Source organism: Bufo gargarizans, chromosome 3 (assembly GCF_014858855.1).
Source record: "Bufo gargarizans isolate SCDJY-AF-19 chromosome 3, ASM1485885v1, whole genome shotgun sequence".
Classification (NCBI taxonomy): Eukaryota; Metazoa; Chordata; class Amphibia; order Anura; family Bufonidae; genus Bufo; species Bufo gargarizans.
This window is the reverse complement of record NC_058082.1, coordinates 4,300,162-4,319,856: the sequence shown is the minus strand read 5'-3', so window position 1 is coordinate 4,319,856 and position 19,695 is coordinate 4,300,162. Positions and strand designations below refer to the sequence as shown.

Below are 19,695 nucleotides of genomic sequence, written 5' to 3'. Positions count from 1 at the left end.
TGCCACTATATAGGGCCCCCAGTAGATGCGTCCCCTTTTCTCCATAGTGCCCCCTCCATATTGTGCCAGTATATAGGGCCCCCACCCCCCTTCTTGCCATACTGTACTAAAAAAAAAAAATAAACACATATACTTACCTTATGCTGCTTAGCGATGCGATGCAGGCCTCCTCCGGCCTGTGTCCCGCTCTGTACAGCTCAGGCGGCGCGATGACGTCATCGCTCCGCCTGCAACGGCCTCTGATAGGCTACAGGTACTAAGCCTGTAGCCTATCAGAGTAAGAGCCAAGGGAGACGCCTCTCCCCTGCTCCTCCGCACCGTTCATCTGTATCGCTGTCCTGAGGACGGCGATACAGATGAATTTGGAGATGAGCGCTTCCACAATGGAAGCGCTCATCTCCACTCCTGCTGCCTCCAATCCAGACAGAAAGGGCCCCCCTCCGGCGCTGGGCTCTGCTGACGGCACTCCCTCTTCTGTCCTGAGGGATGCGCCCCGTGCGGTCGCACCCTTCATCCGCCTCTAGAAACGGCCCTGGTCACAGGTGCACATCCATAAGGCTAGCATGCTGGCAGCTCACCCTAACAGGCTTAGGTTAGGCCCAGGCGAGGCAGTTCTGTTAGTGTTAGGTAACTATCTGTGGAAACCACCTTGACGCCGGTAGATGGGCCCGACACATGTATGATCAAATATGTGCGCAAAGAGCTTTTATTTTTCATGTATAGTAGGTATAGTACCACTGTAATCCAGAATAATCCCTAATCCTGGGTTCTGTTATTAAAGTAAATAAAGCCGTAAACTGGCGGTAAATCCGTCTAAGTTATGAATACGCGCCGGCCTCTCCTTAACTTCGGGGCATCCATCGCCAGTCCTAAGTGCAAGACCGCTACTGAGCCGCTGAAACAGGCATAGAAAATGGTAAATGGGACCGGTATGCCGGCCCATCCCCTCCCCCACCCACTGTAATACCAAACACATCCGCCATACACTGTACTGCTGTGTAATATCAAACACATCCCCTATACACTGTACTGCTGTGTAATACCAAACACATCCACTATACACTGTACTGCTCTGTAATACCAAACACATCCGCTATACACTGTACTGCTCTGTAATACCAAACACATCCGCTATACACTGTACTGCTGTGTAATATCAAACACATCCGCCATACACTGCACAGCTCTGTAATATCAAACACATCCACTATATACTATACTGCTCTGTAATACCAAACACATCCACTATATACTATACTGCTCTGTAATACCAAACACATCCACTATACACTGTACGGCTCTGTAATAACAAACACATCCACTATACACTGTACTGCTCTGTAATACCAAACACATCCACTATACACTGTACTGCTCTGTAATACCAAACACATCCGCTATACACTCTACTGCTGTGTAATACCAAACATATCTACTATACACTGTACTGCTCTGTAATACCAAACACATCCACTATACACTGTACTGCTCTGTAATACCAAACACATCCGCTATACACCGTACTGCTCTGTAATACCATACACATCCACTATACACTGTACTGCTCTGTAATACCAAACATATTTACTATACACTGTACTGCTCTGTAATACCAAACACATCCACTATACACTGTACTGCTCTGTAATAAAAAACACATTCTCTATAGACTGTACTGCTCTGTAATAGCAAACACATCCACTTTACACTGTACTGTACTGGTCTGTAATACCATACACATCCACTATACACTGTACTGCTCTGTAATAGCAAACACATCCACTATACACTGTACTGCTCTGTAATACCAAACACATCCACTATACACTGTACTGCTCTGTAATACCAAACACATCCTCTATACACTGTACTGCTCTGTAATACCAAACACATCCGCTATATACTGTACTGCTCTGTAATACCAAGCATATCTTCTATACACTGTACTGCACTGTAATACCAAACACATTCGTTATACACTGTACTGCTCTGTAATACCAAACACATCCTCTATATACTGTACTGCTCTGGAATACCAAGCATATCTTCTATACACTGTACTGCTCTGTAATACCAAACACATTAGCTATACACTGTACTGCTCTGTAATACCAAACACATCCACTATACACTGTACTGCACTGTAATACTAAACACATCCGTTATACACTGAACTGGTCTGTAATACCAAACACATCCACTATTCACTGTACTGCTCTGTAATACCAAACACATCCACTATACACTGTACTGCTCTGTAATACCAAACACATCCACTATACACTGTACTGCACTGTAATACTAAACACATCCACTATTCACTGTACTGCACTGTAATACTAAACACATCCACTATTCACTGTACTGCTCTGTAATACCAAACACATCCTCTATACACTGTACTGCTCTGTAATACCAAACACATCCGTTATACACTGTACTGCTCTGTAATAACAAACACATCTGCTGTACACTGTACTGCTCTGTAATACCAAACACATCCGTTATACACTGTACTGCTCTGTAATAACAAACACATCTGCTGTACACTATACTGCTCTGTAATACTAAACACATCTGCTGTACACTGTACTGCTCTGTAATACCAAACACATCCACTATACACTGTACTGCTCTGTAATACCAAACATATCTTCCATACACTGTACTGATCTGTAATACCAAACACATTAGCTATACACTGTACTGCTCTGTAATACCAAACACATCCTCTATACACTGTACTGCTCTGTAATACCAAATACATCCTCTATACACTGTACTGCTCTGTAATACCAAACACATCCGTTATACACTGTACTGCTCTGTAATAACAAACACATCTGCTGTACACTGTACTGCTCTGTAATACCAAACACATCCGTTATACACTGTACTGCTCTGTAATAACAAACACATCTGCTGTACACTGAAACACATCCACTATACACTGTACGGCTCTGTAATACCAAACACATCCGCTATACACTGTACTGCTCTGTAATACCAAACACATCCACTATACACTGTACTGCTCTGTAATATCAAACACATCCACTATACACTGTACTGCTCTGTAATACCGAACACATCCGTTATACACTGTACTGCTCTGTAATAACAAACACATCCACTATACACTGTACTGCTCTGTAATACCAAAGACATCCACTATACACTGTACTGCTCTGTAATACCAAACACATCCACTATACACTGTACTGCTCTGTAATACCAAACACATCCACTATACACTGTACTGCTCTGTAATACCAAACACATCCACTATAAACTGTACTGCTCTGTAATACCAAACACATCCACTATACACTGTACTGGTCTGTAATATCAAACACATCCGCTATACACTGTTCTGCTCTGTAATACCAAACACATCCACTATACACTGTACTGCTCTGTAATACCAAACACATCCACTATACACTGTACTGCTCTGTAATACCAAACACATCCGTTATACACTGTACTGCTCTGTAATACCAAACACTTCCACTATATACTGAAACACATCCACTGTACGGCTCTGTAATACCATACACATCCACTATACACTGTACGGCTCTGTAATACCAAACACATCCGCTATACACTGTATTGCTCTGTAATACCAAACACATCCACTATACACTGTACTGCTCTGTAATACCAAACACATCCACTATACACTGTACTGCTCTGTAATACCAAACACATCCACTATAAACTGTACTGCTCTGTAATACCAAACACATCCACTATACACTGTACTGGTCTGTAATATCAAACACATCCACTATACACTGTACTGCTCTGTAATACCAAACACATCCGCTATACACTGTACTGCTCTGTAATACCAAACACATCCGCTATACACTCTACTGCTCTGTAATACCAAACACATCCGCTATACACTGTACTGCTCTGTAATACCAAACACATCCGCTATACATTGTACTGCTGTGTAATACCAAACACATCCGCTATACACTGTACTGCTCTGTAATACCAAACACATCCGCTCTACACTGTACTGCTCTGTAATACCAAACACATCCGCTATACACTGTACTGCTCTGTAATACCAAACACATCCACTATACACTGTACTGCTCTGTAATACCAAACACATCCGCTATACACTGTACTGCTCTGTAATACCAAACACATCTACTATACACTGTACTGCTCTGTAATACCAAACACATCCACTATACACCGTACTGCTCTGTAATACCAAACACATCTGCTGTACACTATACTGCTCTGTAATACCAAACACATCCACTATACACTGTACTGCTCTGTAATACCATACACATCCGCTATACACTGTACTGCTGTGTAATACCAAACACATCCGCTATACACTGTACTGCTCTGTAATACCAAACACATCCGCTATACACTGTACTGCTCTGTACTTGGTGAGCTGTGAGGAGGTGGCAGCGCTCTCCTGATCTCCGGTGGGTACAGCTGGGAGGTGCCAGGAGTCGGATCCCCACAGATCTCTTATTATTGACGTGTCCTGGGGACATCAATATCCAGTTCCTGGATAACCCCTTTACATTCTTCAGCAGACCCCTATATGATAACATAAAGGCTCTGATGATCCCTTTAACACATAAGTTGGATGAAAACACAATCAGTAATGTCCTTCATGTCTGAGAAGAGCAGCGCTATCAGTAATACCTGCCCCCGCTGTATAACACATAATGGGAGCAGTGACCCCCTCCCCGGATAACACACAGGTAAGTGTTCCCGGACTGACCTCATCAGAACCTGCATTGTGCCTCCACATGGAGGAGGTGTCATATGTCCTGAGAGACATCTGGAGGGACAGGAAGGACACATCTGCTTCTATGGGGCGGATTATGGGTCTGAGCAACTCCCAGGTTATACAGAGCTGTAATATGTACATGAGCCCTTACCGCCATAGAGCGCTCATCTCTGCCTGTGCTACATTACAGCTGTATGGCGGTATTATTACTGATGACCCCGGCTGTAATTTACTCAGAATGGAGACGATTACTGCTCGTTATCAATAAGTAATAATCAATACCAGCAGAATCCAGAGAAACCCTGAATGTAGTGTAATGTCTACTAATAATCCATCCCCCAAATAACTGACTGAGCGAGGGCCACATGTGTCCTGTAGTAATGTGAGGAGGAGAACGGGGGCCACAGGGGCCACAATAGATGGAGGATGGAGACTGAGGGCAAGGATGGTGGAGGAAGGAGACTGAGGGCCACACTAGATGGTGGAGGAAGGAGACTGAGGGCCACAATAGATGGTGGAGGAAGGAGACTGAGGGCCGCAATAGATAGTGGAGGAATGAGAATGGAGGCCACAGACGGAGGGCCACAACAGATGGTGGAGGAAGAAGAATGGAGGCCACAGGGTCCCCAATAGATGGTGGTCGAAGAAGAATGGAGGCCACAGGGTCCCCAATAGATGGTGGTCGAAGGAGAATGGAGGCCACAGGGGCCACAATAGATAGTGGAGGAAGGAGACCGAGGGCCACAATAGATGGTGGAGGAAGGAGACTGAGGGCCACAATAGATGGTGGAGGAAGGAGACTGAGGGCCACATTAGATGGTGGAAGAAGGAGAATAGAGGCCACAATATATATAGTGGAGGAAGGAGAATGGAGGCCATAGGTACCACAGACTGAGGGCCACAGATGTTGGAGGAAGGAGAGCTCTCAGCAGCTGATGACACAAGTTCCTCCAGCTTTATGACTCTTGTACATTCATGTGCTGCCATCATCACTGATTTATGACATGCCATAAAGTGAGGACACTCCTCAGGGTTCTGGATTTCTAGGACATGGACATATCATACAGCTGCCGCCATTCCTGACATCCACCACACACAAGAGGCGGCTTCTAGTGATGACATTTATGGATTTTACTAACAGCCGGGGACATTTTCTCTCCACAGTCACAATCTACAGACTTTATACTGACGCTCTGTGGACGCCTCACCCACATCTCATCTTCTTATTCTTACAGATTGGAGGCTAATGATCTACCAGACACTTCCTGCATCCAGTTGGCATCTGGAATAAGGAATAATCCGTCCCTGAAGATACTGGGCCTGTCTCATAACCGTCTGTCTGGTCCTCACTTCGGTGACTTGATGGCGGCTCTGTCCAGTCCGGCCTGCAGGATAGAGACATTACTGTGAGTATAAGAGATGTGTACAGGACGGAGACATGTGGGGCACACGTTATACATGGAGCTTATTCTATTCATGCTCCGCACCATTGTTATGTCTATGAGATAAACTGCTGACTGCTCCTTGATATGTGACGTCTACTAATGTCTGACTAATGCCCCAGGTCTAGTGGTGTCAGCGGCCACCGCCCCCCTTACCTGCGCCCCTGATGTCGGCACAGTCTGTATAGAAGCGTCATCTGCAGCAGATTTATCATCTTCTCTCCACATTACTGAGATTTTCCCTTTTGCTTTTTTCCCGACTTCTAAGAACCAGAACGTTTTTGCTTTTCCGTTCACGTTGCCGTCTGAGGGCTTCATGCGCTGCTGTATTTTGCGGTCCGTCTAGAGAAAAGTTCTATTCCTGTCCTCGAAATGGAGAAGAATAGGACGTTTTATGTTTTTCGAGACCACAGGACAGACTTCAGGGTGTGGGGGGCACACGGTGTAATGTCCGCACGTCTTGTGGCCCCGATGAGATTACTGGGTCTACATCAGATCCGCAGATCGGCTGCAGACTGAGACTACGGTCGTGTGCATGAGGCGCAAGATGGAGGTTTAATGGCTCCATTTAATTTACCAGAACTTGTATTGAAAACACCGGAAAACATTCTTTTTGGGGCTACAATTCCTCCATTTTTATGTTGTTTTTTTACGGTGTTGCCGGTGCGCCAAAACTGACCTGACGACCCTATCCTGAGGATCGGTACAATCACAGCAATACCACATTTATATGGTTTCTATTATATTTTACTATCTTTACAGTAATAAAAACCTTTGATAAATCTGAATGTCCTTCCCGGCCGTATCCGGACCCCATGGCCGCTTTCTATCTCCATCTACAGGGCGGAGGCTGGTTTTTGCCGGGCGAGCTGTAGGTTTTATTGCTGCCATTTTGGGTCACAAATAACTTTTTGATCTTTTTATTTTCTTATTATTTTCAGGGGGTGAAGTGACCAAAATCCAGCGATCGCTGTGCGGGACAATCACTTGTACATTTTACTAGTTCGGACATTTTCGGATGCGGCGACACCAATTATGTTTATTTTTTATTCTTTATTTTTAGATGTAAAATCGGGAAAGGGGGAGATTAGAATTTGTATTTTTTAAAGATTTTTTATTTTTTTTCCCTTGTAACTGTAATAGTAACTGTAATGCACTTTCTATGCAGTGGATGAGAACAGACAGAACACGATGGCGCCTGCGGTTTATATGGCGACTATACGGAGTTCTGTATGTCTCCGTTCCTGCACTGACCCGCGGGGTGCGGACAGACAAGGGTATATGAGGAAACACAGGGAAATCTATGGACACGTGAGCGGTCCACGGAGGACACGGACAGATCACTGGCGTGTTAATCAGCCCGTACGGGGTCAGAACTCAGCCGCACTTCAGAAATGTTTTACATGTTTTAAAAGTAGTAAAAAAAACTAAAAAACGCAGCAACATCAGCAGGTGACAGAACAGATTTTGTCCGTTTTCAGCCGCGTTTCTCTCTGGACGTCTGTGAAATGTTTTTCTCTATAGTGAAAGATGTAAAACCGCCAGATCTCCAGCACGCCGCGCTGCTGAAAAGAGGCAGAAAAAACACATAATTAGAAAAACTCCAGGAATAAAACTCTTCTGTCTGATACTTTCCATAGACCTTTACTGCAAAAATCACCAAATCTCAGAAAACCCCAGTAAAAGCTGTGTGTGACCGCGGCCTCTGGAGGGCGCTGCAGATTGCAGTTTGTGGCCGCCTGTGATCTCACCTCGTATGTATCGGCATGTAAAGCTGGAGGCTTCAGCAGCATTCTGCGCGCTGTCCGCCTGCCACGTGTCACAGTATAAAGCCGCACATCACAACCTACATTGTGACACGTCTATAACCACACGTGGCATCATCACATATCGGGCTCCAGTAGAGAACGCGTCTCTTCATCTGTATCACTATTAGTGCCCCAGCATTTCCTCTATTAGGCTGGTCCTGAAGGGGTTAAAGCTTCTGATGTGCCACACTGTGATGTGGCATGACGAGTGCAGTATGTGGCGGTACTTTATATTGTAGTATAGGTATAATATACGACTCTCAGGGCTCTCAGTGAGAGGACATCTCCCGCTACATGAGTCTGTGGGCGCCACCTAGTGGCTGTCAGGGGACCTGCGGCTGCCGAGGGTTTTCCTGACATTTCCTGACATTGATATAATGAGAAACTGGAGACCTTCACACGAGGGTGGACACATCCATCTATTAGTATTACATGAGCAGCGAGTCATGTGACCACAGTATGGCGGTATTATTATCTACACAATATATAGTATTATATGCCATATACTGGATTTTCCCTTTATAAGACGCACCCCAGGTTTAGACAACGGAAAATAAGAAAACGTATTTTCTAGATCCTCTATGAAGGGAATGTGGTTTAGTGAAGTGGAGGCGTCGAGGTCCGGAACTTCAGGTGTAACAACCAGCGATGGTGCATGTGGTCCCCTCATTAATGTACCTCCAAATAAATGTGTCTCCTGTCACTGCTCTGTGGTGTCCGGCCACGCTGCTTCTCCTGCTGGGGTATTTATAAGTATTTGTGTGCGACACACAGTTCTGGTGTCATGAATAAGGATCAGTATTAGAGCATCCGAAACATGTAGACCTGCTTGCCGTGTTGGATTGTCTTTTATCCTGTGTTATTTTGGAATAAAGAACAACGTCTTTTTTGGAAAGCTGGACATCCCGTCTTATTTTCACACACAGCTCTGCTATACACAGACAGCACTGCCATACACACATACAGCTCTACTATACACAGACAGCACTGCCATACTAACTAAACACTGCCATACAAACATACAGATCTGCTATATACACATACAACTCTGCTATACACACACAGTTCTGGTACACACACAGCTCTGCTATGCACAGACAGCACTGCCATACACAGACAGCACTGCCATACACAGACAGCACTGCCATACACACAGACAGCTCTCAAATACACACTCAGCACTGCCATACACACATACAGCTCTGCTATACACACATACAGCTCTGCTATACACACATACAGCTCTGCTATACACACTCAGCACTGCCATACACACATACAGCACTGCCATACACACATACAGCTCTGCTATACACACATACAGCTCTGCTATACACAGACAGCTCTGCTATACACACTCAGCACTGCCATACACACATACAGCACTGCCATACACACATACAGCTCTGCTATACACACATACAACTCTGCTATACACAGACAGCACTGAAATACACAGACAGCACTGCCATACACACATACAGCTCTACTATACACAGACAGCACTGCCATACTAACTAAACACTGCCATACAAACATACAGATCTGCTATATACACATACAACTCTGCTATACACACACAGTTCTGGTACACACACAGCTCTGCTATGCACAGACAGCACTGCCATACACAGACAGCACTGCCATACACAGACAGCACTGCCATACACAGACAGCACTGCCATACACACAGACAGCTCTGAAATACACACTCAGCACTGCCATACACACATACAGCTCTGCTATACACACATACAGCTCTGCTATACACACATACAGCTCTGCTATACACACTCAGCACTGCCATACACACATACAGCACTGCCATACACACATACAGCTCTGCTATACACACATACAGCTCTGCTATACACACTCAGCACTGCCATACACACATACAGCACTGCCATACACACATACAGCTCTGCTATACACACATACAGCTCTGCTATACACAGACAGCACTGCTATACACACTCAGCACTGCCATACACACATACAGCTCTGCTATACACACATACAGCTCTGCTATACACAGACAGCACTGCTATACACACTCAGCACTGCCATACACACATACAGCTCTGCTATACACAGACAGCTCTGCTATACACACAGACAGCTCTGCTATACACACATACAGCTCTGCCATACACACATACAGCTCTGCTATACACACATACAGCTCTGCTATACACACATACAGCTCTGCTATACACACATACAGCTCTGCCATACACACATACAGCTCTGCCATACACACACACAGCTCTGCTATACACACATACAGCTCTGCCATACACACATACAGATCTTCTATACACACATACAGCTCTGCTATACACACATACAGCTCTGCCATACACACATACAGCTCTGCCATACACACATACAGCTCTGCTATACACACATACAGCTCTGCCATACACACACACAGCTCTGCCATACACACATACAGCTCTGCTATACACACATACAGCTCTGCTATACACACATACAGCTCTGCTATACACACTCCCGTTTCTGGTTTGATTTAAAATGTAACATTTATTTCATTTTTATAAAAAATTGTATAAAACGTGAAGAAAGAAAGAAAATTGATTAAAAATAAAGTGCGCTTGGCTCTGGGGATAGTGAGATGCTTTACCAATAGACACTCCCTCTATATCTGTATCTATCAGTATCTAGGGATTAGATATTTTCCAGCTCTCAGCTTTCTGACTGTCTGTCCTGTAAGCAGTGAGATCTCTCATCTATATCCCTATATATTATAGTTGGAGGAGCGCTATTGTCTAATGTTGTCTGCCTGTCCCCAGATTCCCTGGTGTTTGCCTCTAATACATTCGCCGGCCGCTTATGTGCCGCGCACGGAGTGTCTGCAGCGCACTGAGACGCCGTCACTGAGTCACTGCCACACTTAACCCTCAGCTCCCCCGACATGTGTCACCACTGCTGCGGCGTCTTCAGGGGGAATGGAGCGAATATCAGCACGAGCTCCATCTGAATCAATGTTTCTAACTGCTGCAGGCGGGTCTTTTCTCATCTGGTCTCCAATCAGAGCTCAGGCACCCGTTCCAGATATCGTAGCAGCTCTGACCGCTCAAGTCTCCCTCTCAGCTGAGAATATGGAGAGGATGAGGAAACAGCTAGAGCGACTAGAACAGCAACCCAAGGTGGGGAAAGGAATTTTTACAAACAGAGATCGCCCTACGCCCGGTCCGCGAGAATATCGACGTCAGCCAGTCAGTAGATTGCCAGACCTCGGTTATCAAAACATCAGGGAACAGCGATGCCTGCATTGTCAGAGGTATGGACACATTGCAAAGGACTGCCGTCAGTTAAACGGGTATCCCCTGAGGTCGAGGACCGCCCCTCGGGAGGAAGAATACTAGGTCCCAAAGATCCAGCCTTTATGCCAAGGTATGTGGGCACCCGCCCCATGGTGGAAAATGACATCAACGGAGTGAAGTTTTCTGCTTTAATTGATACCGGATCACAAGTGACTACCATCCGCCAAGCAGCATTTGACACATGCCGAAACGGAGCCCAACTGATACAACCTCCTGAATCTTGGCTCCAGATCATGGCTACCATTGGCAAACCTGTGCCTATACTAGGTTATTGGGAACCTACCTTACAGATTGAAGATACTGAACTCTCATGTCAAGGAGTAATCGTGATTCAGGTCCCAGATGATGACATTTGCCCTGTGGTCCTGGGAATGAATGTACTCAGCAATTGCTATCCTGAAGTGCTGAAAGCTTTGAAGAAAACAATGCTGACTACACCCCATGAAACTCAATGGGTTATACACCAGACCATTCGAGTGCTATCCGCCCAACAAAAGTTCAGCAATCAACGGGGTGAAATCTGCTGTGTCCGCATCAAGGATGCTTATCCTATCAAACTCCAGTCTGGAGCAGAGACTCTGATATGGTGCAAGGCTTGCATCGGTATCCAAAGTCAAGATTATCAGGTCCTTGTGGAACCAATCCATCTTCAAGATCACCCCCTCGTCCTATCCGCTAGTAGCGTGGTCACCGTGTCCCAAGGAAAGGTACCCATACGCTTAGTCAATCTGGGTGATGAGGCTGTGAAATTAAAAAAGCACTATCCAGTGGTCTGCCTATACCACATCCGCCCGCAGGATATCCTGGATTGTCCCACTGCTGCGGCTCAACAATCACTCCAAACAGTGGAGCAAGCCAAAGACCCCCCAGAACAGCCCTGGTGGGCCGAACTACACATCGGGGATACCACAAACTCTGCCGAGCAACTCAACGGTGTGCTGTACAACACAATCAAACAACACAATCAAGTCTTCAGCAAACATTCTATGGACTATGGACAGACTTACTTAATACAGCACACCATTCCAACCGGCAATCATCCTCCAATCAAAGAGAGATACCGACCACCTGCCATGTACCAGCAAGTGAAGAAGATGGTTCAGGATATGAAGACAGCTAATGTCATCCAGGATAGTCACAGCCCCTGGGCTCCCCCCTTAGTCCTGGCAAAGAAGAAGGATGGAACCATCCGTTTTTGTGTGGACTACCGTAAGATTAACAACATTACGCACAATGATGCGTACCCCTGCCATGAATTGAAGAATCCCTGGCAGCTCTGGGATCCGCTGCCTACTTTTCAACTCTGGATCTAACCAGTGGCTATTGGCAAGTTCCCATGGCACCAGAAGATAAAGAAAAAACAGCTTTTGCCACCCCAATGGGTCTGTTTGAGTTCAACAACATGCCATTCGGGCTATGCAATGCCCCTGGGACATTTCAGAGACTCATGGAAAGATGTCTTGGACACAAAAACTTTGAGACTGTGTTGTTGTACCTGGATTATGTTATCATCTACTCTAAGACCTACGAGGAACATTTACAGCACCTGGCGGAAGTGTTCCAGACTTTGACTCAACATGGACTGAAAGTGAAACCTTCAAAGTGTCACTTACTGAAGCCCCAAGTGAAATATCTGGGACATGTTGTGAGTGCAGAAGGCGTGAGACAGGACCCTGACAAAATAGCAGCAGTACAAAGCTGGCCGGCTCCCAAAACAGTCAAAGAGGTCAAGAGCTTCCTTGGATTTGCAAGTTACTATCGTAGATTTATCCAGCACTTTGCTCAGATTGCGGAACCTATCCAGGAGCTTGTGAAAGGTCACCCTAAAGGATGTCAGAATTTCAAGATACCAGTGGAGTGGAATGAAGAGAGAGAAGCTGCTTTCCAACTGTTGAAATAAAAACTTACAGAACCTCCAATCCTGGGTTATCCTGACTACAGCCTACCATTTTGCCTCTATACTGATGCGAGTAAGAAAGGTTTTGGAGCTGTACTATCTCAGACACAAGCTGGAACTGAAAGAGTCATCGCCTATGCCAGCAGATCTTTACGCGAACCAGAGCGGAATGACCATAACTACAGTTCGTTCAAACTGGAGTTCCTAGCCTTGGTCTGGGCTGTCACCGAGAAATTCAAGGACTACCTAGCTGCTACACCTTTCACGGTCTACACTGACAATAATCCACTAGCTCACTTGAACACTGCACGTCTGGGAGCCCTAGAACAAAGATGGGCCTCTAGACTGGCGAACTTCAACTTTACCATTAAGTACCGGACTGGGAAATCTAATGACAATGCCGATGCTTTGTCTAGGCTACCTGCCCAGAAAGAACCAATTTCTACTCATGATCAGTGGGAAGATGTGGAGATGCCAATATTCTACTCCCGATTTGCCCGACAGGATGCCCTACACACTAGGCACCCGACCTCTAAAGTCACTTGTTTTCAACAGACCTGTGACCCCTCATCTCCAGTTGAGAAAGAGCTCTGGATTAAACTACAATCAGAGAGCAGAGCTATTGGAGAACTGTTGGATTATTTTTACAGCGGGCGCATACCGGAGAGAATCCGACAGCGGAGAGCTGACTCAGAGCTAGTTCGTCTCTGGCGACAACGGAAACTACTCTTCCTACAAAGAGACCTGCTCCTCAGGAGAACGCTTGATCAAGTCACCTGTGAGCGCCTCCACCAAATAGTGGTGCCTCGAAGAGATGCCAAGATGGTGATGGACATGTATCATAACCGGTCTGGTCACTTTGGAATCCAAAAAACAGAAGCCACCATCAGACGACGTTTCTACTGGATTGGCATGAGAAGTGACATTGAAACCTGGTGCCGACAATGTCCCACCTATGCAGTGGCGAAAGGGGAAAGACATGATCAGTGAGCCCCCCTTCATCCAATAGTGAGTAAAGGTCCTTGTGAAATTGTGGCAATCGACCACGTGAAATTGGAACCCAGCAGATCCGGGTATGTCTATGCTATGACCATCATAGACCACTATACCAAGTTCGTTGTTACTGTACCTGTAAAGGACTTAACTGCAAAAACTACAGCTGCTGCCATGTGGAAGAGCTTTATTCTGCCGTATGGGTGTCCTGACAAAATACTCACTGATCAGGGATCTGCATTCGAGTCTCAGTTATTCTATGAATTTTGTGCCTTGTACAACTTCAAAAAACTGAGAACTACCGCATACCACCCTCAGGGAAACGGACTGTGCGAAAAAATGAATCAGACACTGATCAAAATGCTCAAGGCTGTGCCGCCTCACCAGAGGGCTGATTGGCCATTACTCCTCCCTGGATTAGTGTACATGTACAACAATACAACCCATTGCTCTACTGGGTACACTTCATACTACCTCATGTTCGGAAGACATGGCCGTCTACCCACAGATCTTGCCCTTGACGTCCCTGTGCCGGACGCGGAACCACTCAATCCCCAATCTGAGTGGGTCAAAGAGCATCAGAAACTCCTGGAGGACGCTAAAGAAATAGTGGACTCTAAAATAGGGAAGGTGCAACAAAAACAAAAACAGGACTTTGATATACATGTGCAACACGCCAGACCTGCAGGGTATGACGACGTGAGGTCACAGTTATGGGCAATCGAGGGTACTCACTATATTTGAAGAACCCTGGGCAGGCGCGTGGCAGTGAAGGAGAGGGAGACACAGTTCCTCTGGGGCACGCTCTGTAGATAGGGACCAGGCCTGATGGTAGTTGAGGTGCCCTGGATGTTACAGGTATTTTGTGTGCCTGGGGCAAGGTCCCTGTGGTATTCGTGACGCCAGTGCCTTTGGCCGGTGGCACGCCGGTTGGTGGTTGGAAGGATAACGGTACACAAGTATGCAGTGAACCAAACATAAACTTTACTGGACAATTCCAACTTTGTACAGCAGGGAGTAGTACAGTCTCTAGATTATGACAGTTCCACAAAAGGGGCTTATTCACAAGTATGGCAGGCAATAGACATGCAAGTTGCACTGAGGGTAAATTCCACAAGCACTCAGCAGCAGGTTACACTTTTACACTGTTCTTTATAGAACTCCTACTCTGGCTTGATAATTCCCAAGGCCCGGATGCCTAAAAGGGTGGCTTATATCCTTGGTTACTTCCTTCCTCAGGTATTATATTGTTTGCAATGGTGTCTAAGTTCTTCTGCCTATCAGGGGGACTTGGCTTACCCTGAGACGGCTCCTCTTATCAGGTGGGTAACTGTAGGTTTCTCCCAGGAGGTTGAATCCTGCAACTGGGGTATCTCTTCAGAGCTAACTTAGGCTCTCTTGTTCTTCAGGCAGGCTGGAGCTTCTCAACAGCCTCCTGGACACCACTAGCAGCCAGGGCTATCCAGCTGCATGTCAAGAGCAGGCTTACTGGCCTCTGTCTTCTCAGACTCCTGACTCTGCACTGCCTCTCCCTGTCTGGGCCTGGACATTTATACTAGGGGCTCCCTATCTCCCTCTAGTGTCTGGGATGTCTAACTACACCCAACTAGGCCTGCTGCTGCATTAGACAGGGGTACATTGCATATAACAACACAGTGAAACATACATTAAATGCAGAATTAAATATGACATTTCTGTTCCTTGTGAGTAAGAGTAATGCGCACACCAATTGACCCTTGTGTAGTGCCCACCCATACCTAGTGGGACACTACATACCCCCACGCTATAACGTTGCCCGTTCTCGGCGCAACATGGAGGGTACCTGCACAGCTGGACACTGCACCTGTAATGAGGACAATAAAGCAAAGCAGGAAAACACATCTACATTTGCAAAATATACATTATATGTATACATATATTAGGCAGTTCCACTGGAATAGGAGCAAGTAATGGTGAAAAGGGGCGTCGTTCTCTTCTCTCAGGATAAAACAATGGGAACAGGGGCGCTGACCTGGCACAGCGTAACAATAAATACCAGGATAGTCCATATAATACTTTTTAAGTGCAAATTGTCCATGATAGAACAGTTGTAGTCCATGGAAAAATGTAAACATTAAATAACAGTTCTTTGGAGGCTCAAAGCAGTTAAAATGAGTCCGTACCCAGTTTCTTTTCTTTTCGTTCATTCCACAGCCAAGTAGAGATATAGGCAGAAGTGACCATAAAGGCAGTAAGAATCACAGAGGCTCGCACGGGTGGAGTCCATCTCTGGGCACAATACTTTAAAATAGTAGCAAAATCTCAGAGGCTCATGTGCATTTGAGTCTATCCCTGGGCCCAATTCCTTTAAATTCCAGTTGCATAATAAAATGACAGCACATAAAATAGTCCACATTATTTAAATGGCATACACATGAAAGTAGTGCTGTAATACCCTTAATCAACCTGAAAAGGGGGTTAAAGGGTTAAAAGGTGCAACATGAAAACAGGCACAACTGGGTCTTCACTCTGAGAAAGCAGGCAGGAGGTCCTGTAAACAAGATGGCCTTGCTGCACGTGGTACTTCAGTGGATTGCCGCCTTCCACTGAGCCGTGGGTAACTGGCAGCAGCAACAGAGGGCCAAAACAACGAAGGACTCCTGTCCTGAAAGGGTTAACTCTTCTTTTAGGATCCCTTGGCAAAATAAAGCACACATCAAGGGCCTAGCAGGCCAATTCACAGGGGCGTATCATATCCACTTTGTATTTCAGTGGTGCTCCCTGGCTCCATTTGTATACTGGGCCTGTACTGCGATTCAACAGATGGATGTGCCCACAACACCGTATTGGGAGGCAACTGTAACACAAATGGACCCCTAATGGGTATAGGCCCCATAGGCCTAGGGGTTATCACAGTCGCTGACCTCACCGGAGCAGGCATAACTATTGTAGGCTGCTGCACTGGCCTGGGTACCGCTGCTGCAAGCGGTCCGGTGGGTTCTGGGACGACTGGCTCTGTGCGCCGGTGCACAGCGTATGAGGATCCCACCGCGGGCGCCGGTACTAAGGAGGGACGACTGGCAGGGACAGGTACTCTCACCTTTGGCCCGGAGACGTCCGGGTCCTTACGTTGTAGTCCAGGTGGAGTCCGGATCCTGGCGGTGGCAAGCTGGCGTAGCTCCCGCAGTTTCAGCTCCAGCCGCACAATCTGGTCGTCCAGGCTTTCGGAGTCGGGATCGCTGGTCTCTGCTGTTGTCGTCGGCACTTGGGCGGTGGGTGGTTCGTCCTGCGCAGCCGCTGCAGGCTCAGGTGAGGCGTCCGCTTTCCTCCCTCTGCGGATATTCTCCAGGGCAGCTTTAAATCTCTCTGCATCCTGAAGCTCACGGATAGTTTTCTCCCTGCGAGGCAACTCAGGTGAGGGCCATGGGCTAACCCTCTTCTCTACCACTGTCGGCTGCCAGAACACATTTGGGCCAATGAAAGAGCCCCGTTCTTGGAAGGCGTGATGGGCCGGTCCTGGAGAGCATTCAGATTCTCGCTCGCAGCCAGGGTTGTCCTCCGGAGAGCGCACAGACTCACGCTCGCAGCCAGAGTAGTCCTCATCAAAGTCCCAGTCCTCTGTCTTCTTCCTAGGACGGGACACGGCAGTGGCGTAGGGGCCTCGCAGGCCCTCAGCAGGGGTAAATTCAACCTCCTCTCCCTCGCGGAGGTTGTGTAGACGTTCTGGGAGGTAGCTCCGCTTGACGGACCTCCTGTTGACATATAAGTCTCGTCCAGTCAGGTAGTCTTTTATGAAACCGAAGCCTCGGTCCTTGTCAAAGGCCACAACCAACCCCATTCTCCTTTCCAGGCGGGGTTGTGTGTCGGTGTGGCACTCGTGAACGGTCTTTGCCAGTTCTTCATAGTATATCTTGGTTTTAGTCGTCTTCTTAATTGCGGCCTCCCGGATCTCTGCCATCAATGCGGACCACTTGAACGAGGGCTGGAAGAAGTCTCTCCAGGAGCCAGAATAGGTCTCCGGTTGCGTCCTCGGTGGCGGGCAGGCGGGTCTCTCCGGTCCCGGAGAGTAGGCCGGTGGAGCGTCCTTTTGCTCTACACCAGTCATAGTCAGGGTTAACAAGTCAGGCGCGGACATATCATCAGGAAAGTCCTCACTCCTCAACATGCTCGATCCTTCTCTGGAGAGCGACAGGGTGGCGCCAATAAGTTCAGACAGTTCCTCCCATTGCACTGGGAGGCCGCCCCCCAGGTACTCCAGTATTGGGGAGGCGGAGTCCATCACAGCAGACATGCAAATGTCCAGACAGGGCGGTGGCGCCAGCATACAGCCTTCCCGCACTTTTAGCAGAAGGCGCCAATTTTTACCGCCAATTTATGAGGAAGATGACGCAGCAAACAATTTCAAGCAAGCTCAGCGGCCATCTTTGAGCAAAACGGCTGTCTATTCATTGACAGCAAGCGGTGGCTTAAATAAGTAGAAAACAGTCCATACAATGCAATCTTCACACCGCAAATATTACAGTTCACTTTGGCCCAGCAATTTTCAATAAAACAATTGGGGCATGTCACTTTAAGATAATTTTCAGCACACAGTTTTTGTATCCGCTATGGCGCAGGAATATTCGGATCCTGTTCGTGACGCCAATTTATGCAACACGCCAGACCTGCAGGGTATGACGACGTGAGGTCACAGTTATGGGCAATCGAGGGTACTCACTATATTTGAAGAACCCTGGGCAGGCGCGTGGCAGTGAAGGAGAGGGAGACACAGTTCCTCTGGGGCACGCTCTGTAGATAGGGACCAGGCCTGATGGTAGTTGAGGTGCCCTGGATGTTACAGGTATTTTGTGTGCCTGGGGCAAGGTCCCTGTGGTATTCGTGACGCCAGTGCCTTTGGCCGGTGGCACGCCGGTTGGTGGTTGGAAGGATAACGGTACACAAGTATGCAGTGAACCAAACATAAACTTTACTGGACAATTCCAACTTTGTACAGCAGGGAGTAGTACAGTCTCTAGATTATGACAGTTCCACAAAAGGGGCTTATTCACAAGTATGGCAGGCAATAGACATGCAAGTTACACTGAGGGTAAATTCCACAAGCACTCAGCAGCAGGTTACACTTTTACACTGTTCCTTTATAGAACTCCTACTCTGGCTTGATAATTCCCAAGGCCCGGATGCCTAAAAGGGTGGCTTATATCCTTGGTTACTTCCTTCCTCAGGTATTATACTGCTTGCAATGGTGTCCTAAGTTCTTCTGCCTATCAGGGGCACTTGGCTTACCCTGGGACGGCCTCCTCCTATCAGGTGGGTAACTGTAGGTTTCTCCCAGGAGGTTGAATCCTGCAACTGGGGTATCTCTTCAGAGCTAACTTAGGCTCTCTTGTTCTTCAGGCAGGCTGGAGCTTCTCAACAGCCTCCTGGACATCACTAGCAGCCAGGGCTA

General features: G+C 46.9%; 1 protein-coding gene across 8 annotated transcripts in view; it reads left to right on the top strand.

Annotated features, from left to right (window-relative positions):
• LOC122930268 (NACHT, LRR and PYD domains-containing protein 12-like) overlaps nt 1-19,695 on the top strand; it is a 797,118-nt gene that overhangs the window by 462,766 nt on the left and 314,657 nt on the right. The window contains exon 10 of one of the 8 annotated variants that reach the window (XM_044283512.1): nt 6,016-6,186. The exons of the other annotated variants lie outside the window; for them this stretch is intronic. Within the exon in view, the coding sequence (XP_044139447.1) occupies nt 6,016-6,186 (171 nt within the window). The remainder of the gene's footprint in view (nt 1-6,015; nt 6,187-19,695) is intronic. 8 annotated transcript variants of the gene reach the window in all.